Genomic DNA, 25,659 nt, shown 5'->3' on the forward strand with positions numbered 1-25,659 from the left:
GTTCAAAGCCCCACCTTTCCTCACATCTGCTTTTTCTCATCTTATAAAGACAGCGTCATAAATATTGACAGTATAAAAGGTTTTATGGAAAAGTCATTCTCAAAAATAATGGAACAACAATTGGGGGATTTTTGTGTCTTGTTTTGTTTCCTTTGTTTCTTGTGTGTGTGTGTACACAGTACAACAATATACAAAGTTTTTTTTTTTCTTTTCATTTCCACTCCCAGCTTATGAGCTTTTAAATGGCAGAAACAGTGATACTTTTAGACTCGTTTATCTGTAAAAATCTGTGCAACTGTAACACCCATACTCATATAAATATGATAAGGTTAGAGTTTTCTACACTTTCACATCTAGGGTTTGTGCCAGAAAGCTCTGTTGTTATCTCCTCTCATCTCCAGGCATAGTTCCTGTAGTGTCTAGTTGAACTCCAGGCTTTCAGGCTTGTGTTAGATGAAATAAAATTCTCTCTACTGGGCTGTAATTTATTGACTTGGATTTGGTGTCTGATTGTAGATTTTCAGAATTGATGATCCAAACGTGTTGCTTTTTCTCCAAACACGATCCTCAGGGAAACTTTCATCTCTCAGACCTCCTGCTCACTGTGTGTGGGGGTAAAACACCGCTCGCTTTGCTTTCTTTTATAACTATTGCCCTGACTGTGGACTTTGAGAATTTTCAGGTGTGTAGCTATTCTCTAATGTCCCCCGTGTTGATGGATGACTAAGAGATGGAGATGATGAATTGCTGTCTGTGTGATGTCCTGTGTGAAACATGAAGTCATGGATGAGTTCCTAAATACTCTGGTGGAGTGAAATATGAAGGGCAACATATTTCCATAAGAATTTCTAGGGGTGCTAATAATTGTGACACATGATTTTATATATATATATATATATATATATATATATATATATATATATATATATATATATATATATATGTGTGTGTGTGTGTGTGTGTGTGTGTGTGTGTGTGTGTGTGTGTGTGTGTTCACAGGGGAATGTTCTCAGATGGCAACTTTTCCTATGGGATTGAACCCGTACCACACATCGATGAGCAGGTCAGTGTGTTCGAGATCTTCTGTCAGTCTACTGAAACTTTAATCCCTCCATCATCCTTGACCTCTGTCCATCCATGATGGATACAGAGCGTTACTCTATCTGTCTCTATCATTGCAGCATGGAAATAAAAATGGAATCAGCCGATATGCAATCCGGTGGTGCTGAGAGAGAGAGAGAGAGAGAGAGAGAGAGAGTATTAAATTATCAGCACTGCAGAGTCATCATGTCTGTAGTTGAGAAGAGAGAGCTGAGCATTTCTCTACACTGTAATACACACCCTGCTCCATCAGTGCGCTATGACCAGCAATCAATACCACTTCCTCTACACCTCCCTCTCTCTATCCATCTCTTGCAGCCCTTTATTGCTCTTCCTCCTTTCCTTTTTACCCATCATCTTTCTTTCCTCCTTACATAGCACTTACTGGTCCATTTTCATAAAGTATTTAACATCACATTATTGACCTCCCCCTTCTCTCTCTCTCTCTCTCTCTCTCTCTCTCTCCTTCCTTCCCTCCCTTCCTCCTCCTTCTCCTCCACATTCACATGTTCATCTCCCTCTCTTTTACCCATCATCCCCCTTTCCCCCTTTCTATAGCACTAAATGGTCCATTTTCATGAAGTATTTAACATCACTGTCATGTCAGGTGTCTCTCTCTCTCTCTCTCTCTCTCTGTGAGTGGATGAATGATGAATAATATATCACAGTGTGGAGCAGCACTTAGTCAGAACTGTTCGTCTGTGCTGAGGAGAACTTTACCTCACACTTGACCTCCTACACCTCCAACTAATCACATGGGAAAATAGGAAGGGCTGGATGGATGAAAATGTAACTCAATGGCTGGAATGAATAGATGGATGGATGAAAGGGTAGATTGGCTATCTATATACACTATATAGTAAGAAGTATGTGCACCCCGACCATCACGCTGATATGCGTTTCTTCTCCAAACTGTTTCCACAAGTTTGGAAGCACACAGTTGTATAGACTGTCTCTGTTTGCTGTAGCATTACAGTTTCCCTTCACAGGAACTAAGAGTCCAGACCTTTTCCAGCATGATGATGCTCCTGTTCACAAAGTGAGCTCCATGAAGACATGGTGTATGAAGGTTGGAGTGAAGAACTTGAGTGTCCTTCACAGAGCCCTGACTGAACTCAACTCTACTGAAAACCTTTGGGATGAACTTGAACACCGACTGCACCCCAGACCTCCTCACCCAACATCATTGCCTGATCTCATTAATGCTCTTGTAGCTGAATGAACACACATCTCCACAGCCACGCCCCAAAATCTAGTGGAAAGCCTTCCCAGAAGAGTGGAGCTTAATATAACAGCTTGTTGGCTCCTTCAGTCTTAGTAGACCATGAATGTGCCCAGTCGAAGTCTCAGTTGGATGTAGAGCATTGTTGGCTGTGGCTAAACAAGCTGATCAGTGAGTGACGATCCTTTGCACAGAAGCTACACGCGAAAGCTGAAGGTTCTGGCTGGGTGGCTGTTGCTGCAGCTTTCCTTCTCTCTCTTTTGTCTGGCCAGAGTCTGGTTCGCTTTTCCTCAGCGGTGGTGATACCTGTGCGTACAACCTGTCACCGGGCACAATGGTTTGCAGTTGTCTCTTCCCACGTGTCCATGCTGATATTGGCAGACTTCAGGTCATGCTTGCAAACGTCCCTGTATCGTAGTAGTGGGTGCCTGGTGGGCCGGGATCCCACGGCGAGCTCTCCTTATAGGATGTCTTCGGGTATCCAGCCATCCTGCAGGCGATGAACATGGCCGAGTCAATGTAGTCGTTGCTGTGTGAGAAGGGTGTACATGCTTGGTACGTTGATCTGGTCCAGGACATCCTTGTTTGGCACACAGTCCTTCCAGGAGATGTCAAGGATCTGGCGCAAGCACCGCATGTGGAAACTGTTGAGTTGCTCTTGGCACTTGTAGGCTGTCCAGCTCTCGCTGCTGTAGAGGAGAGTACTCAGTACACAGGCTCTGTATACTGTGATCTTAGTGGCTGTGGTGAGAAAACCACACTCTCTTAGACAGCTTGGCCATGGCAGCAGCAGCTTTTCAAATCTGCTTGTTGAGCTTGGGGTCAAGGGATTGGAGACTGTCGATCCTTGGGAGGTGAACTCATCTACCACTTCCAGGGTGTGATTGCTGATGGTGATGCTGGGTGCTTTGCTGACATCCTGGCCCATGAGCTTTGTCTTCTTCAGACTGATGGTGAGGCCAAATTCCTGACAAGCATGTGCAAGAGAGCTGACCAGCCTCTGGAGACCAGCTTGTGTGTGAGACATGAGGGCAGCATTGCCAGCAAATAGGAGTTCCCGGATTAGGACCTGGTGAACTTTGGTCTTTGCTCTGAGGCGTGCAAGATTAAAGAGCTTGCCATTTGACCTAGTGTGTAGGTACACTCCGTCATCAGATGCCCTGAAGGCATACCACAGTACAAGGGAGAAGAAGATCCTGAAGAGCGTTGGGGCAAGGACACAGCCTTGCTTCACACTGTTTTGAATGGGGAAAAGCTCTGAGAAAGAATCGTCAAACTGCACTATCCCCTGCATGCCGTCATGAAAGGAGGTGATGAGCTTCAGCAGCTTCAGTGGGCATCCAACCTTCTTCAGGAGTGAGAATAGATCTGTTCTGTTCACCAGGTCAAAGGCCTTGGTCAGATCGATGAAGGCAACGCACGAGGGCTGCTTCTGTTCTCGGCTCTTCTCCTGTAGCTGCCTGAGTGAGATCATGTTGATTTGTAGATCTCTCTGCCCTGAAACCGCACTGAGACTCAGGATAGACGCACTCTGCTCGTGCCTGTAGCCTCTTCAGAACCACTGGGGCGAGTGCCTTGCCGACAATGCTGAGCAGGAATATGCCTCTGTAGTTACTGCAATCACTGCAGGCTCCCTTGTTTTTATAAAGCATGATGATATTTGCGTCTCGCATGTCTTGAGGAACTGACCCCTCCTCCCAGCACTGGCAGAGCAGTTCATGAAGGCAGCTCAGTAGCACTGGTTTCCCACACTGGATCACTTCAGCAAGGATGCTATCTATGCCTGGTGCCTTGCTCTAAGTCAGCGAGTCAATGGCCTTGCTGAGTTTATCCTCTGAAGGGGGTATGTCCAATTCTACCATGACAGGCATAACGGGAATGCTGGCAAGGGCAGGCTCAGTGACCATGTTCTCAGTAGAGTACAGGTTCTGGTAGTGCTCAGCCCACCTCTCCATCTGCCTGGCATGGTCTTTGATGCCTTCACTATCCTTGGACTTTAGTGGAGCAGTCTGACTAGCGGTGGGTCCAAAGGCTTTTGTCATCCCCTCATACATGCCTTGCATGTTGCTGCTGTCAGTGCAGGACTGGATGTTCTGGCAAAGGTTCTGCCAATACTTGTTTGCGCAACATCTGGCTGTCCTTTGGGTATTACTTCATGCTGTTCTTAATGCAGCGAGGTTTTGCTCTGATTGTTAAGTGCTGTGCAATGTTCTGGATTGGCTGCCCTCGTGGTATTGATGCGTGGGCATCCTTTTTGCTGGGTGTGATTGATCTTCCTAGGCTTCAGTTGGACTTTGTTGCACACCATGGAGTGGTCTGTGTCACAGTCAACACTGTGAAAATTCTGTGTGAGAAGCACACTACTGAGAGCAGCTCTTCTGGTGATGATCATGTCCAGCTGATGCCCATGTCTGGACCTTGGGTGTCTCCAGGAGACTCTGTGGTGAGGCCTTGTCTTGAAGAATGTGTTGGTGATGCACAGCTTGTGGTAAGAGCAGAGTTCCAGCTGTCTCTGGCCATTATCATTCATCTTGTCAACACCAAATTCTTCGAGACAATCTGGCCACGAGCTGTGGTCTGATCCGACTCTAGCGTTGAAATCACCCAGCAGAAGGATGTGTTCTGATTCTGGTATATTGCTAATGGTAGTGTCAAGGTCCTCATAAAACTGATCTTTTGTCTCTTGAGGTGAGGATAGCGTTGGGGAATAGACACTCAGGATGTTCACTGAGGGACAGGAAAACTGAAGTCATTAACTCTGAGCAGAGGAGATTGGACAGACATTGCAGCATTGCAAGAAACCAGGCTTGCTGGCAGGGCAGATCCCCTGAGGAACCCCTCCTGCACGGTGCTGGACTTGCAGTCAAGAACAGCCTTCTACCCATGGTAGTTCCTCCTACTGACAGTTCAGAACGCATCATATCTTGTTATAACAGCAAAGAGGAATAAATCTGGAATGCGATGTTCAATGAGAATACAGGAGTGTGATTGTCAGGGTGCACATGCTTTTGGCCATATAGTGTAGCTTATCTATATGGATTTAGGTGTGTATGTGTATGCGTTGGTCAATCTATTTTGATTAGTGTTGATCAGACTGTATCAGTGTGTGTGTGTGTGTGTGTGTGTACACACAGCGTATCAATGTGAATCAGTAATGTAACAAGGTTAAGGTGTGTGTGTTCACAGGGCCAAAATGCTCATGTTGTGTACAGACTGCCTGACCTTCAACTCAATGCACCACACTGCCCCGGTAAAGCACGCACACACTCACTCACTCACTCACTCACTCACTCTCTCTCTCTCTCTCTCTCTCTCTCTCTCTCTCTCTCTCTCTCTCTAAAAGTCATGTTGAGAATTGTGAAGTGGAACAGCAGGATAATGTCATTTTACACACACACACACACACACACACACACACACACACACACACACACTCTCTTACAGTCTCTTTCGCTGCCTACGGGTCTCTTTCTCTGTATCATTATGCAGTAATCTGTTCCTCTGTCGATCACCTGAAAGTAATGACTCTGCTTTTTTCTTCCTCTCTCCATCTCTCCATCTGGCCGTGTCCATCTTCACAATCCCAGAATGCAATGCGACCAGTGACCTGGACTCCGCTGTGGATGATGTCGTTCTTATTTCTGCTGAGAGCGATGGGCCCACTTTCACACACAGCCTGAGACGGGTCAAACGCCAGGTGTGTGTGTGTGTGTGTGTAAAAGTGTTTAAACTTTTAACCATATAGCGCACTCTCCTCCTCCCTTTCCTTTTTACCCATCATCCCTCTTTCCTCCTTACATAGCACTTACTGGTCCATTGTCATAAAGTATTTATCATATTATTGGCCCCTGCCCTCTGTCTCTCCCTCCTGTTTCTCCTCCTCCACATTCACATATGTTCATCTCCCTCTCATTTACCCATCATCCCCCTTTCCCCCTTTCTACAGCACTAAATGGTCTGTTTTTCATGAAGTATTTAACATCACTGTCATGTTCTCTCTCTCTTTCTCTGTATATCACTGTGTCTCCCTCTGTTTCTCTGTCTGATGCTGTTTCTCTCATTCACACTTTGTATCTGTGTTATCGGTCTTTCTTTCTCCCTCTCTCTCACACTGCCTTGATCTGTGCCTGTCTCTCTCTGTCTGTTTCTGTCTGTCTCTAATGCTTTCTGTCTTGCTCTCTTTCTGCTTATTTCTCTGTCCATCTAACACTTTGTATCTCTCTTTTAGTCTCTATTTCTCTGTCTCTGTCTTTTTCTTTGTCATCCATCATTTCTCATCAAGCTACAGAAAGAGAAACATCCCAAATTTGTTCTGAAATGTCTCTGCACTTTGCTCATCTTTTCACTCAGTCTTGACAAGCCTTCTGGTCTCTGCTGGTAAAACAGGATGCTATCACCACCATGCGTCACTGCAGGCCAGGTTATGAGCAGTGTCTCATTTCATCTAATGCAATGCTTGGGCTTCAGGCAGAAAGTATCATCTTGGTTTCATCTGACCATAGAGCTGTGCTTAATCCTGACCTGAATGAACTTTAGATGTCTTCTAGCCAAACTTCCAGCTGGTGGCTGGGCTCCAGCTCTACGAAGAATCATCATAGTAGCTCAAAACGTCTTCCTTTTAAAAGAAATTAATCCTACTTTAGATTTAAGATGTAATTTGTGAAAATGAGGAAAGCGAGGACATCCTGAATCCAAGATTATGCTTGTTTACTGTTCTTCAGCTGAGAAATTAACCCCATCCACAACAGAAACAGAGCTGTTTAGTTCTACCTCTTCCTTTCTTTTTCTTAGAAAATGTCACTCATGAGATAAGTGAAGTATGAGCAGAAGGAGCAGAGTTGTTTAGATGGAAGTAAAAGGTCAGGAACAGTAAGACGATCCACGTCGACAGGAGAGACTCCATGAGTGACCTCGGCTCAGAACTTCTGTCCTTCTGCTCAGTGGAAATATAAATGATATAAATTACAGTCAGAGAGGAGAGGAGAATGCAGTCTTGCTCTTATTCCTCCTTTCTTTTCTAACCCTATTGCTCACGCCAAACAGCTGGATGAATGAGGTTTTTACAGGGTACACAAAAACACCTGTGCAGAATTTTAGTTTAACTCAAACTACACGGCAAGATCATTAAATATGATGGATGTACTGTGTGCAGATAGTTAACAGGCAGCATATCAGTAAAAAACACGCTAATGCTAAATTTGACATTTCTCAATCTGATTAAACTCGTAGAAGTTTAGCAAGCTAAAAGCTTAGCCTTGATCATTAGGTAGCTTATATCTGGTGTGTGTGTGTTACAGATCCGGAGGCCACCGCGTACTGTTCAGACCGAGACCAAATACATTGAGCTGCTAGTGGTGAATGACTATGACCTGGTAAGAGATTGTGTGTGTGTGTGTGTGTGTGTGTTTAAACTGCAGTACAGTTACATGCTATCTCTTTCCCCAGTTTGTGCAGATGCGTAGGTCGACTGCGCAAACACGCAACTTTGCAAAAGCCATCGTCAACATGGCTGATGCAGTAAGTATAAACACCGGTTACTGATCAGACTGCTCTCAGCCAATCAGGACACACTGTACCGCTCACAGCCAGTCAGAGTAAAAACTATTATGTAACTGATGGAGTTTTGTTTCATCCAGATTTATAAAGAACAGCTCAACACAAGGCTGGTGCTTGTCGCTATGGAGACGTGGTCATCCCAGAACATGGTTTCTGTGGGCGATGACCCTCTGATGACCCTGCGTGACTTTATGAAATACAGGAGGGAAAACATCAAAGAGAAGAGCGATGCTGCACATCTGTTCTCGTGCGTTTCACACACACACACACACACACACACACACACACACACACACACACACACACACACACAGTTAAATTCCAAAGGATAAGTGCCTGTAGAATGTTCCTTATGTGTATGTGGAGCACAGAGGACGGCAGGACAAAGCTTAAAGTACGTAACAGGCTTTATTGCCAGACTTTTCAGTTTAACAATGTTTTCAGCGACACACACGCTGTGTTCTCGTCCCGGGAAGAGCTCTCCACTGCTCTCCTTCTGTCTCCTTAAATAGGGCGTAGTTACTGGGAAGACACACAAACACAGGTTAATTACCGTCAGGTGTAGTGATTCTGCCACTCACCTTCCCTGGCTCCGCCCTCCTGTCACAGACCGGCGCTTGACCACGCCCCCGCTGCCACATACCCCCACCGCCTGACTCAGGCCGGGCGGCCGTCCGGGCGCCCCCGGCCTATGGACCACCTTGAAATTGAAGGGTTGGAGTGCCAGATACCAACGGGTGATCTGCGCGTTGGCATCTTTCATGCGGTGGAGCCACTGGAGGGGCGCATGGTCCGAACAGAGGGTGAAAGGGCGCCCCAGCAGGTAGTAACGGAGGGCGAGGACCGCCCACTTGATCGCTAGACATTCCTTTTCAATAGTGCTGTAGCGCCCTTCACGCACCGACAGCTTCCTGCTAATGTACAGGATGGGGCGGTCCTCCCCCTCCACCTCCTGGGACAAAACCGCCCCAAGCCCTCTGTCCGACGCATCGGTCTGCAACACAAAAGGGAGAGAAAAGTCAGGGGAGTGTAATAGTGGCCCCCACACAGTGCAGCCTTTACCTCAGAGAAAGCCCGCTGGCACTGCTCCGTCCACTGGACCGGGTCTAGTGCCCCCTTTTTAGTGAGGTCAGTCAGCGGGCTGGTGACGTCTGAATAATTAGGTATAAACCTACGATAGTAGCCAGCCAGCCCCAGGAACTGTCTCACCCCCTTTTTGGTCTTGGGCCTCGGGCAGGCCGCAATCGCTGCTGTCTTATTAATTTGGGGACGCACCTGCCCGTTGCCCAAGTGGAAGCCCAGATACCGTACTTCCACCCGCCCAATCGCACACTTCTTCGGGTTGGCAATGAGACCCGCCCGCCTCAGCGACCTAAGGACGGCCCTCAGGTGTTGCAAGTGCCGCTGCCAGTCGTTACTATAAACGATTATATCGTCCAGATATGCGGCTGCGTAGGTGGCGTGGGGCCGGAGGACCCTGTCCATCAGCCGCTGAAACGTAGCGGGCGCCCCAAACAGCCCAAAAGGAAGTGTGACGAATTGGTGTAAGCCAAACGGAGTGGAAAAGGCCGTTTTTTCCCGGGATAGTGGAGTCAAGGGGATCTGCCAATATCCCTTCGTCAAATCCAGTGTCGAATAAAAGCGAGCCATGCCTAGTCGATCGAGCAGCTTGTCAATACGAGGCATTGGGTACGCGTCGAATTTAGACACCGCGTTGACTTTTCTATAGTCCACACAGAACCGGACCGACCCGTCGGCCTTGGGGACCAAGACCACCGGGCTGCTCCAGTCACTGTGAGACTCCTCGACGATGCCCATTTCGAGCATGGTCTGAAGTTCTTCCCGAACCACCTTTTTTTTTTGTGTTCGGGCAGCCTGTAAGGGCGGCTACGCACTACCACCCCCGGGGGCGTCTCTATGTGGTGCTCTATGAGGTTAGTGCGACCGGGCAGGGGCGAGAACACATCCGAAAACTCGGCCTGCAACTGGGCGACCTCCGTGAGTTGGGTCGGGGAGAGGTGGTCTCCACAGGGGACTGGAGAGGTACGTGATGCCAATGTCCCTTTTTGAACCTCCGGCCCCAGCTCTGCCTTCTCCGGAACCACCGACACCAACGCCACGGGGACCTCCTCGTTCCAGAGTTTAAGCAGATTGAGGTGGTAAATCTGTAGTGCCCCACCCCTGTCCGTTCGCCTCACCTCAGAGTCGACGTCCCCGACTCGCCGTGTGACCTCAAAGGGTCCTTGCCACTTGGCGATCAATTTGGAGCTTGACGTGGGCAACAGTACGAGTACCTTATCTCCCGGAGTGAACTCTCTAAGGCGCGTACCCTTGTTGTACAGGCGGGCTTGCCGTTCCTGGGCCTGACGCAAATTCTCCTGAGTTAGGTGGGTGAGCGTGTGGAGTTTTGCGCACAGGTCCATAACGTATTGGATTTCGTTTTTGCTTTGTGAAGGTCCCTCCTCCCAATTTTCCCGCAGCACGTCTAGGATGCCGCGCGGCTTACGCCCATATAACAATTCGAACGTGGAGAACCCCGTGGAGGCTTGGGGGACCTCTCGCACTGAGAACAGCAAGGGTTCGAGCCACTTATCCCAATTACGTGCATCCTCAGTTACGAATGTTTTAATAATGTTCTTGAGGGTGCGCTTGAATCGTTCTACTAAACCGTCCATTTGTGGGTGATACACACTGGTGCGGATCGGCTTAATCCCCAATAACCCATACAGTTCGCGCAGTGTCCGTGACATAAACGTAGTGCCTTGATCAGTCAGAATCTCTTTCGGGATTCCAACTCGGGAGATGACGCGGAAGAGTGCCTCCGCAATACTGCGTGCTGAGATATTGCGCAGAGGCACTGCTTCCGGGTATTGCGTTGCATAGTCCACCAGGACTAATATAAAGCGGTACCCTCGTGCTGACCGATCTGATGGCCCGACGAGATCCATCCCAATTCTTTCGAACGGGGTCTCGATTAGAGGTAGAGGGCGCAAAGGCGCTTTTGGAATGGCCGCTGGATTTACTAATTGGCATTCGCGGCACGCCGTACACCACCTACGGACATCGCCGCGAATCCTCGGCCAATAGAATCGGGCCATTATTCATGCTAGTGTCTTATCCTGCCCTAGGTGTCCAGGCATGGGATTAAAGTGAGCCGCCTGGAATACCTATTCCTGGCGGCTCTTTGGAATTAAAAGCTGCGTGACTTGCTCTTTCGTCTGAGTGTCCTGCCGTCCTCTGTGCTCCACATACACATAAGGAACATTCTACAGTGGTGCCGAAACCCGGGAAAGGTGGAGCACCAACCCAGCAGCCCCATGGAATCCTCCCCGTTCGCCACCTGATCGATGATTCCCTCGGCGTCCCCGTTCGCCGACCTGGTCCACGCCCTCGCCACGGCTCAGCAAAGCCAGCACCAGGCGCTCGTCACGCTCCGAAAGGAACAAGAGCGGCGCTTCGAAGCCCTGGTGCTGGCCCAGCAGGAAGATCGTGAGGCGTTCTGGCATCTCCTCACGTTGGCGGGGTCCACCAGGGCCCCGGCCGCGGGCCCGTCTCCCCTCACCGTGACCAAGATGGGCCCGCAGGACGACCCCGAGGCGTTCCTCACATTGTTTGAACAGGTCGCCGAAGCCTCGGGGTGGCCGATGGAGCAGCGCGCGGCGCGCCTCCTCCCCCTCCTGACAGGAGAGGCGCAGCTGGCCGCGCTACAGCTCCCCGCTGGCCTACGCGGACCTCCGCCGGGCCATCCTCCAGCGCGTGGGGCGCACACCAGAACAACAGTGCCAGCCCTTCTGCGCGCTGCGATTGGAGGAAGTCGGCCGGCCGTTCGCGTTCGGCCAGCAGCTCCGGGACGCCTGCTGGCGGTGGCTGAGGGCTGACGATCGCGACGCCGAGGGAATCATCGATCAGGTGGCGAATGGGGAGGATTCCATGGGGCTGCTGGGTTGGTGCTCCACCTTTCCCGGGTTTCGGCACTACTGTAGAATGTTCCTTATGTGTATGTGGAGCACAGAGGACAGCAGGACAAAGCTTAAAGTACGTAACAGGCTTTATTGCCAGACTTTTCAGTTTAACAATGTTTTCAGCGACACACACGCTGTGTTCTCGTCCCGGGAAGAGCTCTCCTCTGCTCTCCCTCTGTCTCCTTAAATAGGGCGCAGTTACTGGGAAGACACACAAACACAGGTTAATTACCGTCAGGTGTAGTGATTCTGCCACTCACCTTCCCTGGCTCCGCCCTCCTGTCACAGACCGGCGCTTGACCACGCCCCCGCTGCCACAGTGCCATATTGTGATATTTCTTAAATCTGGTACGCTAAGAGAGAAATATAATGTGTATGTTGCTTTTATTTATTTTTCCCCTCATATTACAAGATTACAGATTTTACCTCTGATGGTTACACACTGTACGATTCCCTGTGAATGAGCTGTTACTATAGAAATGATAATGTATTTGAACAAGAGCATTAATATAAGCCTGCACTGCTGTCAGAGCTGCTGTTTTGGAGAATTAATCAACACCTTCTGGACAATCACATTAACCAGAGAATTTGTATGTGTGTGTGTGTGTAAAACTTTAGGGGGCGCACGTTTCAGAGCAGCCGCAGTGGTACGGCGTACATTGGGGGCATCTGTTCTCCTACACGTGGAGGAGGAGTCAACGAGGTATGACCTTACATCACTGACTCTCTCTGCTTTCTTCACTGTACCATCCACTCACATTCTGTTTATACGCAATATACTATATATATATATATATATATATATATATATATATATATATATATATATATATATATATACACAGTGGTGCTTGAAAGTTTGTGAACCCTTTAGAATTTTCTATATTTCTGCATAAATATGACCAAAAACAACATCAGGTTTTCACAAATGAGACAAATATTATACTTAGTCATTTATTTATTGAGGAAAATGATCCAATATTACATATCTGTGAGTGGCAAAAGTATGTGAACCTTTGCTTTCAGTATCTGGTGTGACCCCCTTGTGCAGCAATAACTGCAACTAAACGTTTCCAGTAACTGTTGATCAGTCCTGCACACCAGCTTGGAGGAATTTTAGCCCATTCCTCTGTACAGAACAGCTTCAACTCTGGGATGTTGGTGGGTTTCCTCACATGAACTGCTCGCTTCAGATCCTTCCACAACATTTCGATTGGATTAAGGTCAGGACTTTGACTTGGCCATTCCAAAACATTAACTTTATTCTTCTTTAACTATTCTTTGGTAGAACGACTTGTGTGCTTAGGGTCGTTGTCTTGCTGCATGACCCACCTTCTCTTGAGATTCAGTTCATGGACAGATGTCCTGACATTTTCCTTTAGAATTCGCTGGTATAATTCAGAATTCATTGTTCCATCAATGATGGCAAGCCGTCCTGGCCCAGATACAGCAAAACAGGCCCAAACCATGATACTACCACCACCATGTTTCACAGATGGGATAAGGTTCTTATGCTGAAATGCAGTGTTTTCCTTTCTCCAAACATAACGCTTCTCATTGAAACCAAAAAGTTCTATTTTGGTCTCACCTGTCCATAAAACATTTTTCCAATAGCCTTCTGGCTTGTCCATGTGATCTTTAGCAAACTGCAGACAAGCAACAATGCTCTTTTTGGAGAGCAGTGGCTTTCTCCTTGCAACCCTGCCACGCACACCATTGTTGTTCAGTGTTCTCCTGATGGTGGACTCATGAACATTTAACATTAGCCAATGTGAGAGAGGCCTTCAGTTGCTTAGAAGTTACCCTGGGGTCCTTTGTGACCTCGCAGACTGTTACACTCCTTGCTCTTGGAGTGATCTTTGTTGGTCGACCACTCCTGGGGAGGGTAACAATGGTCTTGAATTTCCTCCATTTGTACACAATCTGTCTGACTGTGGATTGGTGGAGTCCAAACTCTTTAGAGATGGTTTTGTAACCTTTTCCAGCCTGATGAGCATCAACAACGCTTTTTCTGAGGTCCTCAGAAATCTCCTTTGTTTGTGCCATGATACACTTCCACAAACATGTGTTGTGAAGATCAGACTTTGATAGATCCCTGTTCTTTAAATAAAACAGGGTGCCCACTCACACCTGATTGTCATCCCATTGATTGAAAACACCTGACTCTAATTTCACCTTCAAATTAACTGCTAATCCTAGAGGTTCACGTACTTTTACCACTCACAGATATGTACGTATTCATCTCATCTCATTATCTCTAGCCTCTTTATCCTGTTCTACAGGGTCGCAGCAGATATGTATTATTGGATAATTTTCCTCAATAAATAAATGACCAAGTATAATATTTTTGTCTCATTTGTTTAACTGGGTTCTCTTTATCTACTTTTAGGACCTGTGTGAAAATCTGATGTTTTAGGTCATATTTATGCCGAAATTTAGAAAAGACTGTCCTATAAAATAAACAACATGGATCTCTGATCAGGGAGATTGTGGAGTGCTCAGGTTAATAAAATGTAACAATACTGTTCTCTCTCATCCTGACAATACCGTATACAGTATGGAAACGTGGGTGTCATGGCCATCACACTGTGCCAGAGTTTAGGACAGAATCTGGGCATGATGTGGAATAAAGACCGCGCCACCGCAGGTACGACACTCGCTTCTCACAGCTCTACACTGACACCAATTTAAAATGTTTGTTTTTGGAAGCCCCACCCACTTCTTCTCTTTCACGTTAGTAATCTTTCAGCTTGTGCTCTCGTCTTGACTCGATCTTCGACAGCTCGGCTTCACTTTCCTGTCACGATAAATGTGAAACAAAATCTATCAGCCTAAGTGCATTGTCAAATTTATTTCTTTTAATATCAAATTATTTAATTACAGTTTGATGAATGTTGTTTTTTTTCTAGTAGCAAGGTGACTTATTTACTTGTGTTTTTCTTTCTCTTTGTGTGTGTGTGTGTGTGTGTGTGTGTGTGTAAAACAGGAGACTGTAGATGTCCAGACCTTTGGCTTGGCTGTATCATGGAGGATACGGGGTAAGTTGGGAGTCCTTTCTGTCATGGTGTTCATTATTCATTGTATGTGTGTGGATGCTATGGAAGTGTGTGTGTGTGTGTGTGTGTGTCAGGTTCCACCTGCCCAGGAAGTTTGCCCGCTGCAGTGTGGAGGAATACGTACGCTTCCTGCAGGACGGAGGAGGCAGCTGTCTGTTCAACAAACCCACGAAGGCCAGTTCACACACATCACACACACCGTACATAACATGTTTCTCTGTACATGTCTCACACACTTGCTGCTCTTTTCCTCTGTATGGTCCACATTTTACGGGCTATAATTATTTTATAGCATTACACACTGTGAGGGAGGGACGATATGGAAGGTATAAGAATAGGTCTGGACAATCCAGCCTTGCAGGCATCACTAACCTAATTTGATCATCACTTTACTTTTTTTTTTCCCGTCTAATTAAAAAAACGTTTGTAATGTTAATACATATATTTCTAAATTTATTCCAGTATGGAGGAACTGTTCCTCATTATAAATAAATGAAATGTACACATCAAGTCCTGCTTTTTTCTCCCAAATGTCATCAGTCAGCCAATCAGCGTCTGTCTCCTGAAGTTTGATTCTTCAGTTTCTGACTAAAATCTAATGTACTGTAGTTAAGAAGTAATAAAACTTTATCGCCTCCAGTTTATTGTGGTGCACTTTGTGTGTGTAGTGAGGATCTGATGATAACCGCAGTACGTCATGCTGAAATTTTGTTCGTTTTGGGCTCAAATACACTCTGAATTTCCATTCAAGGACACTGTTAAATACACAATATGATACTGTTGATTGATTAGTCATATCATCCCTTTAAATAATTAACACAAGCAGGTGTGATAAAATCTCCTACATCCCACACACACACATGACAGTATCATCACCTCATCATTTTTAGAAATGAAGCCACAGATTCAGAATCGTTTGGCATCAGTATGCCTCAGCATCTCACCCTGAAGGATGTTCGATACAGTTCAGATGATATTGTAGTTCACATGCTGTTTGTGTATTTATTTTTAACACAGAATTCTGATATTTTATGAAATGTAGTTACTGAGATTAAAAAAAGCCTCACTGTATAAAGCTAAACCGGAGGCTATAATCTTCCCTTCCATATTCGCTATGTTAGCCTCCAGCGCTAAACTGCAGATAGGAAACCGATCTAGACTTATTCGTTACATTGGTTTTTATTTTTTTAGATGAAGTGTTTGATTTCGTAGATATTTCATGATGCACTTGAAGGTTTGAAACGGTCGGATTTCTCTCTGCTGTGCAGTTACTGGATCCTCCTGAATGTGGAAACGGATTCGTGGAGCAAGGAGAGGAGTGTGACTGCGGCTCGCAAGTGGTGAGTCAGTAAAATAACAAGAAACTCTTGGACAAATCCTCTTTAATTTAAAGTACATGTGTAATCAGGAGTCTGTGCTGGGTTAATGACTAGACAGGAAGCTGAACGTGTGTGTGTGTGTGTGTGTGTGTGTGTGTGTGTGTGTGAGACAGGAGTGCTCTCGAGCAGGAGGCGCATGCTGTAAGAAGTGCACTCTTACCCATGATGCAATGTGCAGTAACGGACTGTGCTGTAACAGGTGTAGGGTAAGAACAACGTCAAATAAACACGCACACAGAGTTAGTTTTATTCTATAATACCCATCTTTGCACTCCCTCGTGTGTGTGTGTGTGTGTGCGCGTGTGTATTTTAGTATGAGCAGAGAGGTGTGGTGTGTCGAGACTCTGTGAATGATTGCGATATTCCAGAAACGTGTCCTGGTGATTCCAGTCAGGTGAACACTTACACTTCTCATCTTCAGTGTTTATCTTCATTTATATACAAATTCATCACACTTAGTGTTTATAATCCTGATTTTTGTTTAGTATTTATAATGTTGATTTGTCATCACTTATAATCTGAATTCCTTTGCATTTATGGCACAATTTTTAATATTTACAATCCAGACTTATTCATATCTATAGTACCAATTTTTATTTTTTTTAGTATTCATTCTGCTGAATTTTGGTATTTTTATAATTAAAATTTTATAAAAGAGCTTTCCAGGGTTTCCAAATTTTGTTTTTTATAACACAGTATTTATAATTGCAATAATTTTTTAGTATTTATAGTACTGTTTTTTTTTTTTTTTTTTTTTTTTTTCCCCAGTATGTGTAATCCATAAATATATATTTTTTAGGCTTTATGTAAATTTTAGTATTTCTAATCTAATTATTTAGTTTAGTTTTTTTTCCCTGTTAGTGGTTTTCAGAAGGGTATTATAATTGCAGTTGTTTGTATAACACTGATGTTCTGCTCTTCCTGTTGGTCCTCAGTGTCCTCCTAACGTACATAAACTGGACGGCTACATGTGTGACGCAGGACAGGTAAATGTGTTCAGCTGCTCCTCTACACTGCTGTACACTCTCAGCACTTCCCCAATGACAAATCTCCCACAATGCACCTTTCTCAGGGTCGCTGTTACGGTGGTCGCTGTAAGACCAGAGACGGACAGTGTCAGGCGCTGTGGGGTCACAGTGAGTACAGGGTTCATGTAAAATGTGTGTGTGTGTGAGAGAGAGAGAGATTATGACCAATTACAGTCCAGAACAGCTGTGTAGTAAGAGACTATACAAAGAGCAGTGATATTTGAACTCCCCTGCCTCCTGAAGCGTTTCACACACACATCTCTTTGTGTAAGTGGTTAGCGCCCCCTAGTGTCCTGCACATTATCACTACACTGCTGTACTGTTACTGAGGAGTAATGACAGTGTGGATCACTACATCAGCCATTTCTATACATAATGTTTCCTTGTGTGTGTGGTAGACTCAGCAGACCGGGTGTGTTATGAGAGGCTGAACACTGAGGGGACAGAGAAAGGGAACTGTGGACGAGACTCCACTGGACAGGCGTGGATCCAGTGCAGCAAACCGTGAGCATCTCACTACACACACATGCACACATGTACTGTGTATGTTGGTAAAGTTGTAGTGTTGAGCATATGTTTTTCTAACTTCTGTCTCTCTCTTTGTCCCTGTCTGTCTATATGTCTTGCTCTTTGTCTCTTTCTCTCCATGTCTCTCCCTTTTGTTTCTCTCATCCTCTGGCCCTGTGTGACACTCTCTCTCTCTCTCTCTCTCTCTCTCTCTCTCTCTCTCTCTCTCTCTCGCTCTCTCTCTCCAGTGATGTACTGTGTGGGTTTCTCTTGTGCTCTAACATGACCATGAAGCCTCGTTATGGTGATTTGGACGGAGAAGTCACCAGTCTCACCATCTACCATCAGAATAAGTACCTGGACTGCCAGTAAGTGTGTGTGTGTGCACACGCAACAGTTAACAGACTTGATAGAAGAGACACCTGAAGGAATGTCTAGTAAGTACAGAAGATTTCCTGGCTGATAACCCTTACTCTGTGTGTGTGTGTGTGTGTGTGTGTGTGTGTGTGTGTGTGTGTGTGTAGTGGCGGACATGCCGTTCTGGAGGATGGCTCAGATCTGGGTTATGTAGAGGACGGAACTCCGTGTGGCCCTAACATGATGTGTTTAGAGAAGCGCTGTGTTCCAGTCATGACCTTTAACCTGTCAGTGTGTCCCGGTTCCTCCACCTCACACATCTGTTCCAATCATGGGGTGAGACACACACACACACACACACACACACACACAAACGCAGTGTAGCCAGTCCAATATACTGGCAATATGCTAGACTGCTTTTAGATTTGTTTCAAAGCTCACCTCCTTATCATTCATATATCATCATATGCCATTTTATTTTACGTTATTTATGCATATTTATATTTATAAATCTTTTTACATATGTTTTTTTCTTTTCTTTTACATCAGATTACAGTTGACAGTAATTGAGATTGTGACCATTTCAAAATATAGCCCACATGTGCCATGCTAACATACAAAAATGATAGATAGCCTTTTGCTTTTTTGCCATTTTCTTTGTAATGAAGTATAACACAACACCAGTATACACATATTAGTAAGATGATGGGAAGCGAAAAGTCTTATAAAATTTGTAGCATGGCACAGGTTGAGGGTTTTGGGAGATCAAACACTTGGTACCCTCCAAAACAGGTGGTTTTATTTTTTTATTCTTTTGCCATTTATCTTCGAACTCATGAAGAAGAAGAAGAAACCTTTGTCACGTGCACACTTCAAGCACAGTGAGATTTATCCTTTGCATTTAGCCCATCCGAAGCAATGAACACATGCGCGCACACACCCAGAGCAGTGGGCAGCCACACTACAGCGCCCAGGGAGCAGTCAGGGGTTAAGTACCTTGCTCAAGGGCACTTCTGCCCAAGGCCACCCCACGTTAACCTAACCGCATGTCTTTGGACTGTGGGGGAAACCGGAGCCATGCAGACACGGGAAGAATATGCAAACTCCATACAGAAAGGTCCTCACCGGCCACTGGACTCGAATCCAGGACCTTCTTGCTGTGAGGCGACAGTGCTAACCACTACACCATCGTGCCACCCCAATTATTATTATTATTATTATAATATAATCTAATTCTTCCCATGTGTCTGTGGAAAATGGTTTTATTTTCCAAAGTTATTACATTGTTCCATGATATCTGAAGGGAAAAAAAAAAATCAGCATTGTATCAGCCATTGACCCTCCCAGCTCAGTGAATATCAGCATCGGGCTCTGAAAAACCTCCAAAAGAATTTTGTTACTTTTTGATTCTGAATACAGCTGTGTGTGAGATACTTCTTGTTCTTAATGGTACTATCCAGCATATAGGATTATCCATCCATCCATTATCCGTAACCACTTATCGTGTGTAGGGTCGCAGGCGAGCTGGAGCCTACCCCAGCTGACTATAGGCAAGAGGCGGGGTACACCCTGGACAAGTCACCAGGTTATCGCAGGGCTGATGCATCGAGACACACAACCATTCTAGGGATCGACCGATATGTTTTTTTCAGGGCCGATACCGATTATTATGGAATTGGGATGCCGATAACTGATATGTGCAACCGATAAATGTAAACATTATAATTCACATGAAATTAAACATAGCACACACTGACACAGACCTTCATATCCATGAAATGTATGTTTAATTGTAAAATTGAACATGAAATTTTGTGCAGGGAGATGCCAGCAGCATTTGTACAATAAAGTCAAACATTAGTTAGAATAAAATGAGAAATAAAATAATAATAAAATAAATATTCACCAATAAAAAAATAAATCACTCCCTACTATATTACAGCTCACCATTTTCAGTGGAAAATAAATGAAAATACACTCTGGATTCTTTTACACTAAGAACTAAGTAAGACTTACCAACTTCAAGTAGTTTTTAAATAACAAATCAAGTGTAGGGAGCTGCCTGCAGCATTTTTTAAAAAGTAAAATCAAACATAAAGTAGGCTATCACTCCCTGTTATGTAACAACTTAACAAGTAACCATCTACGGCTCTGCTCCTTTAAGAGTATATCGCTTTCCGAATCAGAAGCGCTAGCGAGGAGAATCACTTGCGCAAGAATTATAAATACTAGTGGAGTACATTACAGCGCAATGTGAAGTAGCATAAGAACATTTAAGTCAAGAGTTTAATTGATGTATTTCGTTCATTACCGTTTATCCAAGCAAGTGCGCATCCACGACACAATTAATTATTGAGCCCACAACAAGCGTCCTGACAAACTCCCCACAGTATTAATTACATAGCCTGCTAGCACCATGTCACACCTGGCTTGTTTAAATGTTCAAATGGCGCTTTATAAAGTTACCGAACATATACAAGTGCAATGCGCTTTTTGAGCACAAGTCACGTCATGAAGTTTACTCATCACCATAACAAATAGCCAGTAGGCTTGCGCTAGCCTACAGAACACAAACACTACGTTTTATTTCATCTTCCCTTGACCACCTCTCTGTATGGCTGTCATTCTACTGTTCGAGTAGAACTACTGACACATTCACAACGTTTCCAGACGGGGATTTAAAAATGACTGCAGCCTACGTTATGCTGGGGACTGCTTACTATAGACAACATTACATGTAGTTTCAGTGAGACTAGTTGGTTGTAGGCTAATTCAAGTGCTTCCTTCCGTAAGCTAAGTTTGCCTGGCTACACAGATGCAAATGGACAATTTTAACGAGTAGTAGATGAAGAATAGAAACATATAATGATGTTGTGCTTTTGCAACTTGTGTGTTTGTGACTTATTGCGGCAAAAGCAGCGTGTCCTTACCTTGAAGTGGGATCTGCTTCTGCCCGAGTGCCCGTACGGCCGCCTTGAAACAGTTCACAGCGTTTAGCTACGCGTGTTGATTGGCTGTATCCCTTGTGCCACTCGGGCCTTGTGCCACTCCTGCCCGAGTGCCCGTACGGCCGCCTTGAAACAGTTCACAACAAATCAGATGTTGTGGTGGGCGGGACCGTGTTCTTGAACTCGGAGAGACGAGTGCAGGAAAGGACGTGCAGTGACAGTCGCGTTAGGAACGAAATGGCTGCAAAAAGGCATGTTATCGGCATATCGGTGGAAATTATGGCCGATACCGATAACCCTAAAAATGCAGAATATCGGCCCGATATATCGGCCAGGCCGATTATCGGTCGACCCCTAAACCATTCACACTCACATTCACACCTACGGTCAATTTAGAGTCACCAGTTAACCTAACCTACATGTCTTTGGACTGTGGGGGAAACCGGAGCACCCGGAGGAAACCCACGCGGACACGGGCAGAACATGCAAACTCCGCACAGAAAGGCCCTCGCCGGCCACTGGACTCAAACCCAGAACCTTCATGTTGTGAGGTGACCGTGCTAACCACTACACCACCGTGCCGCTTTATATAGGATTACACATATTGTAAATGTGTCGTGATGAGTCCTGGCTTTGATGCTGATGTTCATCTCTCTCTCTCTCTCTCTCTCTCTCTCTCTCTCTCTCTCAGACATGCAGTAATGAGGTGAAGTGTATCTGTGACTCAGACTACACGGGGAAGGACTGCAGTGTGTATGACCCGCTTCCTGATCCACAGCTTCCAGAAGGGTCTGAGAAATACAAAGGTATTTATTATTACTACTACCACACACACACACACACACACACACACAGTCACCTCACGTCTCTCTCTCTTTTTTCTTCTTTTTTTTCTTTTCTTTTTTTTTGTGTGTGTGTACAGGTCCGAGTGGCACAAACATCATCATTGGTTCTTTAGCAGGAGCCATACTGCTGGCAGCTATAGTGCTGGGAGGAACAGGCTGGGGCTTCAAGTACGATCTCTCATTATATAACTATAACCAGAACAGTTCAGTAGAACCTCCACTCTGTAGACACATTATTAATTAATTACTTAAGCACTGATGGGATTCAAACTTGTGGGGTGTTATAAACTAACAATGAATCTGAATGTTGGAATTTCACCATCACAGATGAAAGAACGGTGTTTGTGAATTGAGTTGCACTCTGAGTCTCTCTCTCTCTCTCTCTCTCTCTCTCTCTGTCTCTCTCTGATCGTGCCCTAATCCAGGAATATCCGGAGAGGAAGGTATGACCCTGATGAACAGGCCATGATGTGACACATTTATTTTATTGATTTGAATTGAATTTTAGTGTGGTGACCCTTCATGTGAAGTTTAGACATTTTCTGCTATGAGTGTGTGCAGCCTGAGCGCACATCCTTAGTAACTCCCTGAGCGGCTTTAAATTCATCTACTACATCATTTATATAGTTGAGATGGATTATAAACTGGAGTGATGTGGATGTGGGGAATAAACCAGAATCCTGCTGTGAGTGAATTAACATCCATCCTCAACCTGTTTCAGTGCAGCTCCAGATCATTTACACATCATTCTCCGCTTATAAAGAAATATAGTATTTACATGTAATGACACTATTCTAAGAGAAAATCATCTGAAATAGATTTTTTAACTGCTGTTTGTTTGTTTTTTTAAATTGTAATGACTTTTATTGAGTTTGTAGAACATCATAATGATTAAAGTATGTTATCCATATCCGAGTGCAGGTCACACCTTGTCTGAGTTCTGTCAGCTTAGCCCATGTTTACATTAGACCGTATCAGCGGCTCATCAGATTAACGTTTTTAAAACGATTAGTGTGCACACAGCAACACTAATACACGATTTGCGTGCACACAGCAACACCAATACACGGATACGCTTGGCTCCGCAGGCATCCTGTGCTCCAAATCACTCCGCCCTGAACAGCGAGTGCCCTCTGGAGGGTGCGCACTCCGGCCCTGCGCAGCTCACAGAGCGCGCGAGTGAAGTGCACGAGCAGTGATTTGGGACTGAGCCGCTGTGTGTGTGATCCCAGCGCATATCACTTACCACTTGCAAGTGGAAAGATGGCAAGCCTAAAGACAATCATAACTACACAATGGACAGTATTTGCATCAGTATTTGCAGTATTTTCATACTTTTATACTCTTTAATGAAAGGTGATACAAGGCGGAAGTCCGCGCCGTTTTTCAGCAGTCGCGTCACATGACCAACGCCAGCGAATCAGGAAGGTGGATGTCACAGTGACGTTGTCCAATGACGACGCCAGCTAGAGCTCAGCACAGCGTATCTGCGTATCTCAATGTTTACACAGCACCAGATCAGACACGATCTGGATTGAATACGTGGACGCTGGCGGATTCCCGTTTCCTGGCGTTTCCAGGCGGTTTAATGTAAACGGACAGTGCATCCGCGAAGAAAACGAGACAGATACGGTCTAATGTAAACTTGGCCTTAGACAAACAGGAGACTTGAATTTTTATTTTTGTTCTCAATACGACAAGTCAGGAGGGAATGATCATCAGACATATTGAGGTGTTTATATTTCCACCATTAAAGAGAAACATCATGAAGATATTCTGCTCAGGCTCTTAGCTGCTCTGTTATTTGTATGAAGCCTCACGTAGTCGTTAATTATTCATGAGTTTTCCCATTTTTTCTAAAAAAAAAAAAAGAACAAAAAAAATGGAGCACTTTACATCAAGGTTCCATTATGGTTACTTAACAGCCTTTATAAACCATAAATCATGTTAATAAAGCTCCGGATGTTAACTCATGTTAATTAAATCCACCTGCAAATCATCATAATTTAGCAAAAGTTAAATAACTGCATGCTCGTTAATTAATCAGCACCTTCTGCCCAATCAGAATCCAGAACTTAAATAATGTCAGTTAAAGTGTAAACAGATCCGTTTGTGGGTTGTTGGAGTTTTTTTTGTACGGAGTTTTTAATCAGTGTGATATTTGTGTAAAATAAAGACTAGCGCCACGACAGAGTGGGTTTCTAACAGCCGATTCCGTTCTGCTCTTCTCTCTCCTGTCCTCCTTTTCTGTTCCGTTCTTCCTCAGATCTGGAGGAGGATAAGAAGTCTGTCCGTCCGCTGTCCTGTCCTCTTTACTTCACTGTGTCCTTTACATTCTGAGGAGAAAAGAGAAGCAAAAAACATGTCTTCCACTCAGTCAGAAAACCTGCACAAGCCTCTGCTTCCTGTACGTCTTTCTGCTCTTCTCTGTGCTCCACGTCACGTCAGAAACATTCCACACGGCCACCTTAAAGCAAGAAACATTCAAGAAACGTTCACCTTAAAGCAGAAACATTCCACTTGGCCACCTTAAAGCAACAGTCTTGACAGAACATATTCGTAAATTAGGACCGGTCTGAGCCATGACACCACATATAAATGTTGAGCGTTTAGCATTAGCTACACCCACATCAGTCTCTGTGTACGGTCCAGAATTTTCAAAACCTTTTTAAACACAATTTTCCGAATTAGCAATTTGTCATATACAGTGTGCGAGCCTCTTTTCTGCATGTTTTTTATTAAAAGTCAGTTTTATACGTGATTTAATGAGAGATAGTGACTGTGACGTTGGATTTAATGATGTGTTAGAACATGAACATTTAGGCGATGAAATGCGTTTCCGAGTTCTGATGCACAAACTTGAGCTCTCACTTGTCTTTTATTTGGAAGTTTACACCACTGAGCTGTTCGTAACAATCCATCCTCATGGGACACTATTTAAAGTAATATTAGGACCTGAGAGCAGTCTTCTTTAGTACAGAGATTTAGCACTTTATATAATATTTTTTTTTTTAAATCTTTTTCATTTTGGGGTCACCTTGAGGTGTTCAGAAACTTTCGACTGGCTTTGTAGCATCAATCCAAATCTTTACAATTACACACAGAGTTCCAGAAAATATTCCATGTGCTGACGTTAAGACAACCAAACCTGTAGGTGAGCTCGTTCAGCAGATGACTACCGGGGGGGGGATTTCTTCTTTTCCCAAATCAGCCTGAGATTCTGATTCTGAGGAGCTTATTAAAACAAAAAGTCAGAGCTTTAAAAAAAAAAAATTATATCCTGATACATCATTTAGAACGATTGAACCTGTATAGGTTTAAAGCAAAGCTTGAAGTGTGATATAAATCCGCTCTACACGTGAATCGTTTAAATTAATCTGAGATTTGTGTATTAAAATAGTCAAATCTTAGAGTTGGTCTCGGAGCTCAGTTTTCCCGTTGGCTCAGGTTCATCTCTTTGAGCCTGAGCTCTTGTTTCTGACAGCACAGAGAATCCAGAAAAGAAATCTAGAAATATCTGATGGTGCACACAGACTTGACACTGTTCTGAGCCGAATATATAAAACACACACACACACACACACGCGTCACTGTAAACACTGAGCACTTAAGCATTCCTGCTAATATTCTGTTTGAGCTAAAATGAATCCATTTAAAGTGTATTATGACACTGCTTTTTCTCAATATCCACCATCTAG

At 44.8% G+C, this 25,659-nt stretch overlaps 1 protein-coding gene across 1 annotated transcript in view; it reads left to right on the top strand.

Annotated features, from left to right (window-relative positions):
• The window catches only part of adam11 (ADAM metallopeptidase domain 11), a 39,438-nt gene extending 15,617 nt beyond the window's left edge, over positions 1 to 23,821 (top strand). The window contains exons 6-26 of the mRNA XM_060938733.1: positions 1,000 to 1,063; positions 5,510 to 5,573; positions 5,911 to 6,020; positions 7,621 to 7,695; positions 7,769 to 7,840; positions 7,960 to 8,126; positions 12,460 to 12,544; positions 14,398 to 14,488; positions 14,828 to 14,879; positions 14,972 to 15,071; positions 16,166 to 16,237; positions 16,390 to 16,482; positions 16,590 to 16,670; positions 17,212 to 17,262; positions 17,349 to 17,412; positions 17,703 to 17,808; positions 18,060 to 18,179; positions 18,336 to 18,504; positions 21,808 to 21,922; positions 22,039 to 22,129; positions 22,387 to 23,821. Of these exons, the coding sequence (XP_060794716.1) occupies positions 1,000 to 1,063; positions 5,510 to 5,573; positions 5,911 to 6,020; positions 7,621 to 7,695; positions 7,769 to 7,840; positions 7,960 to 8,126; positions 12,460 to 12,544; positions 14,398 to 14,488; positions 14,828 to 14,879; positions 14,972 to 15,071; positions 16,166 to 16,237; positions 16,390 to 16,482; positions 16,590 to 16,670; positions 17,212 to 17,262; positions 17,349 to 17,412; positions 17,703 to 17,808; positions 18,060 to 18,179; positions 18,336 to 18,504; positions 21,808 to 21,922; positions 22,039 to 22,129; positions 22,387 to 22,435 (1,891 nt within the window). The 3' untranslated portion in view covers positions 22,436 to 23,821. The remainder of the gene's footprint in view (positions 1 to 999; positions 1,064 to 5,509; positions 5,574 to 5,910; positions 6,021 to 7,620; positions 7,696 to 7,768; positions 7,841 to 7,959; positions 8,127 to 12,459; positions 12,545 to 14,397; positions 14,489 to 14,827; positions 14,880 to 14,971; positions 15,072 to 16,165; positions 16,238 to 16,389; positions 16,483 to 16,589; positions 16,671 to 17,211; positions 17,263 to 17,348; positions 17,413 to 17,702; positions 17,809 to 18,059; positions 18,180 to 18,335; positions 18,505 to 21,807; positions 21,923 to 22,038; positions 22,130 to 22,386) is intronic.
• Positions 23,822 to 25,659: the final 1,838 nt, after the last annotated feature.

The sequence above is a fragment of the Neoarius graeffei genome, chromosome 14 (genome assembly GCF_027579695.1).
Source record: "Neoarius graeffei isolate fNeoGra1 chromosome 14, fNeoGra1.pri, whole genome shotgun sequence".
Taxonomy (NCBI): Eukaryota; Metazoa; Chordata; class Actinopteri; order Siluriformes; family Ariidae; genus Neoarius; species Neoarius graeffei.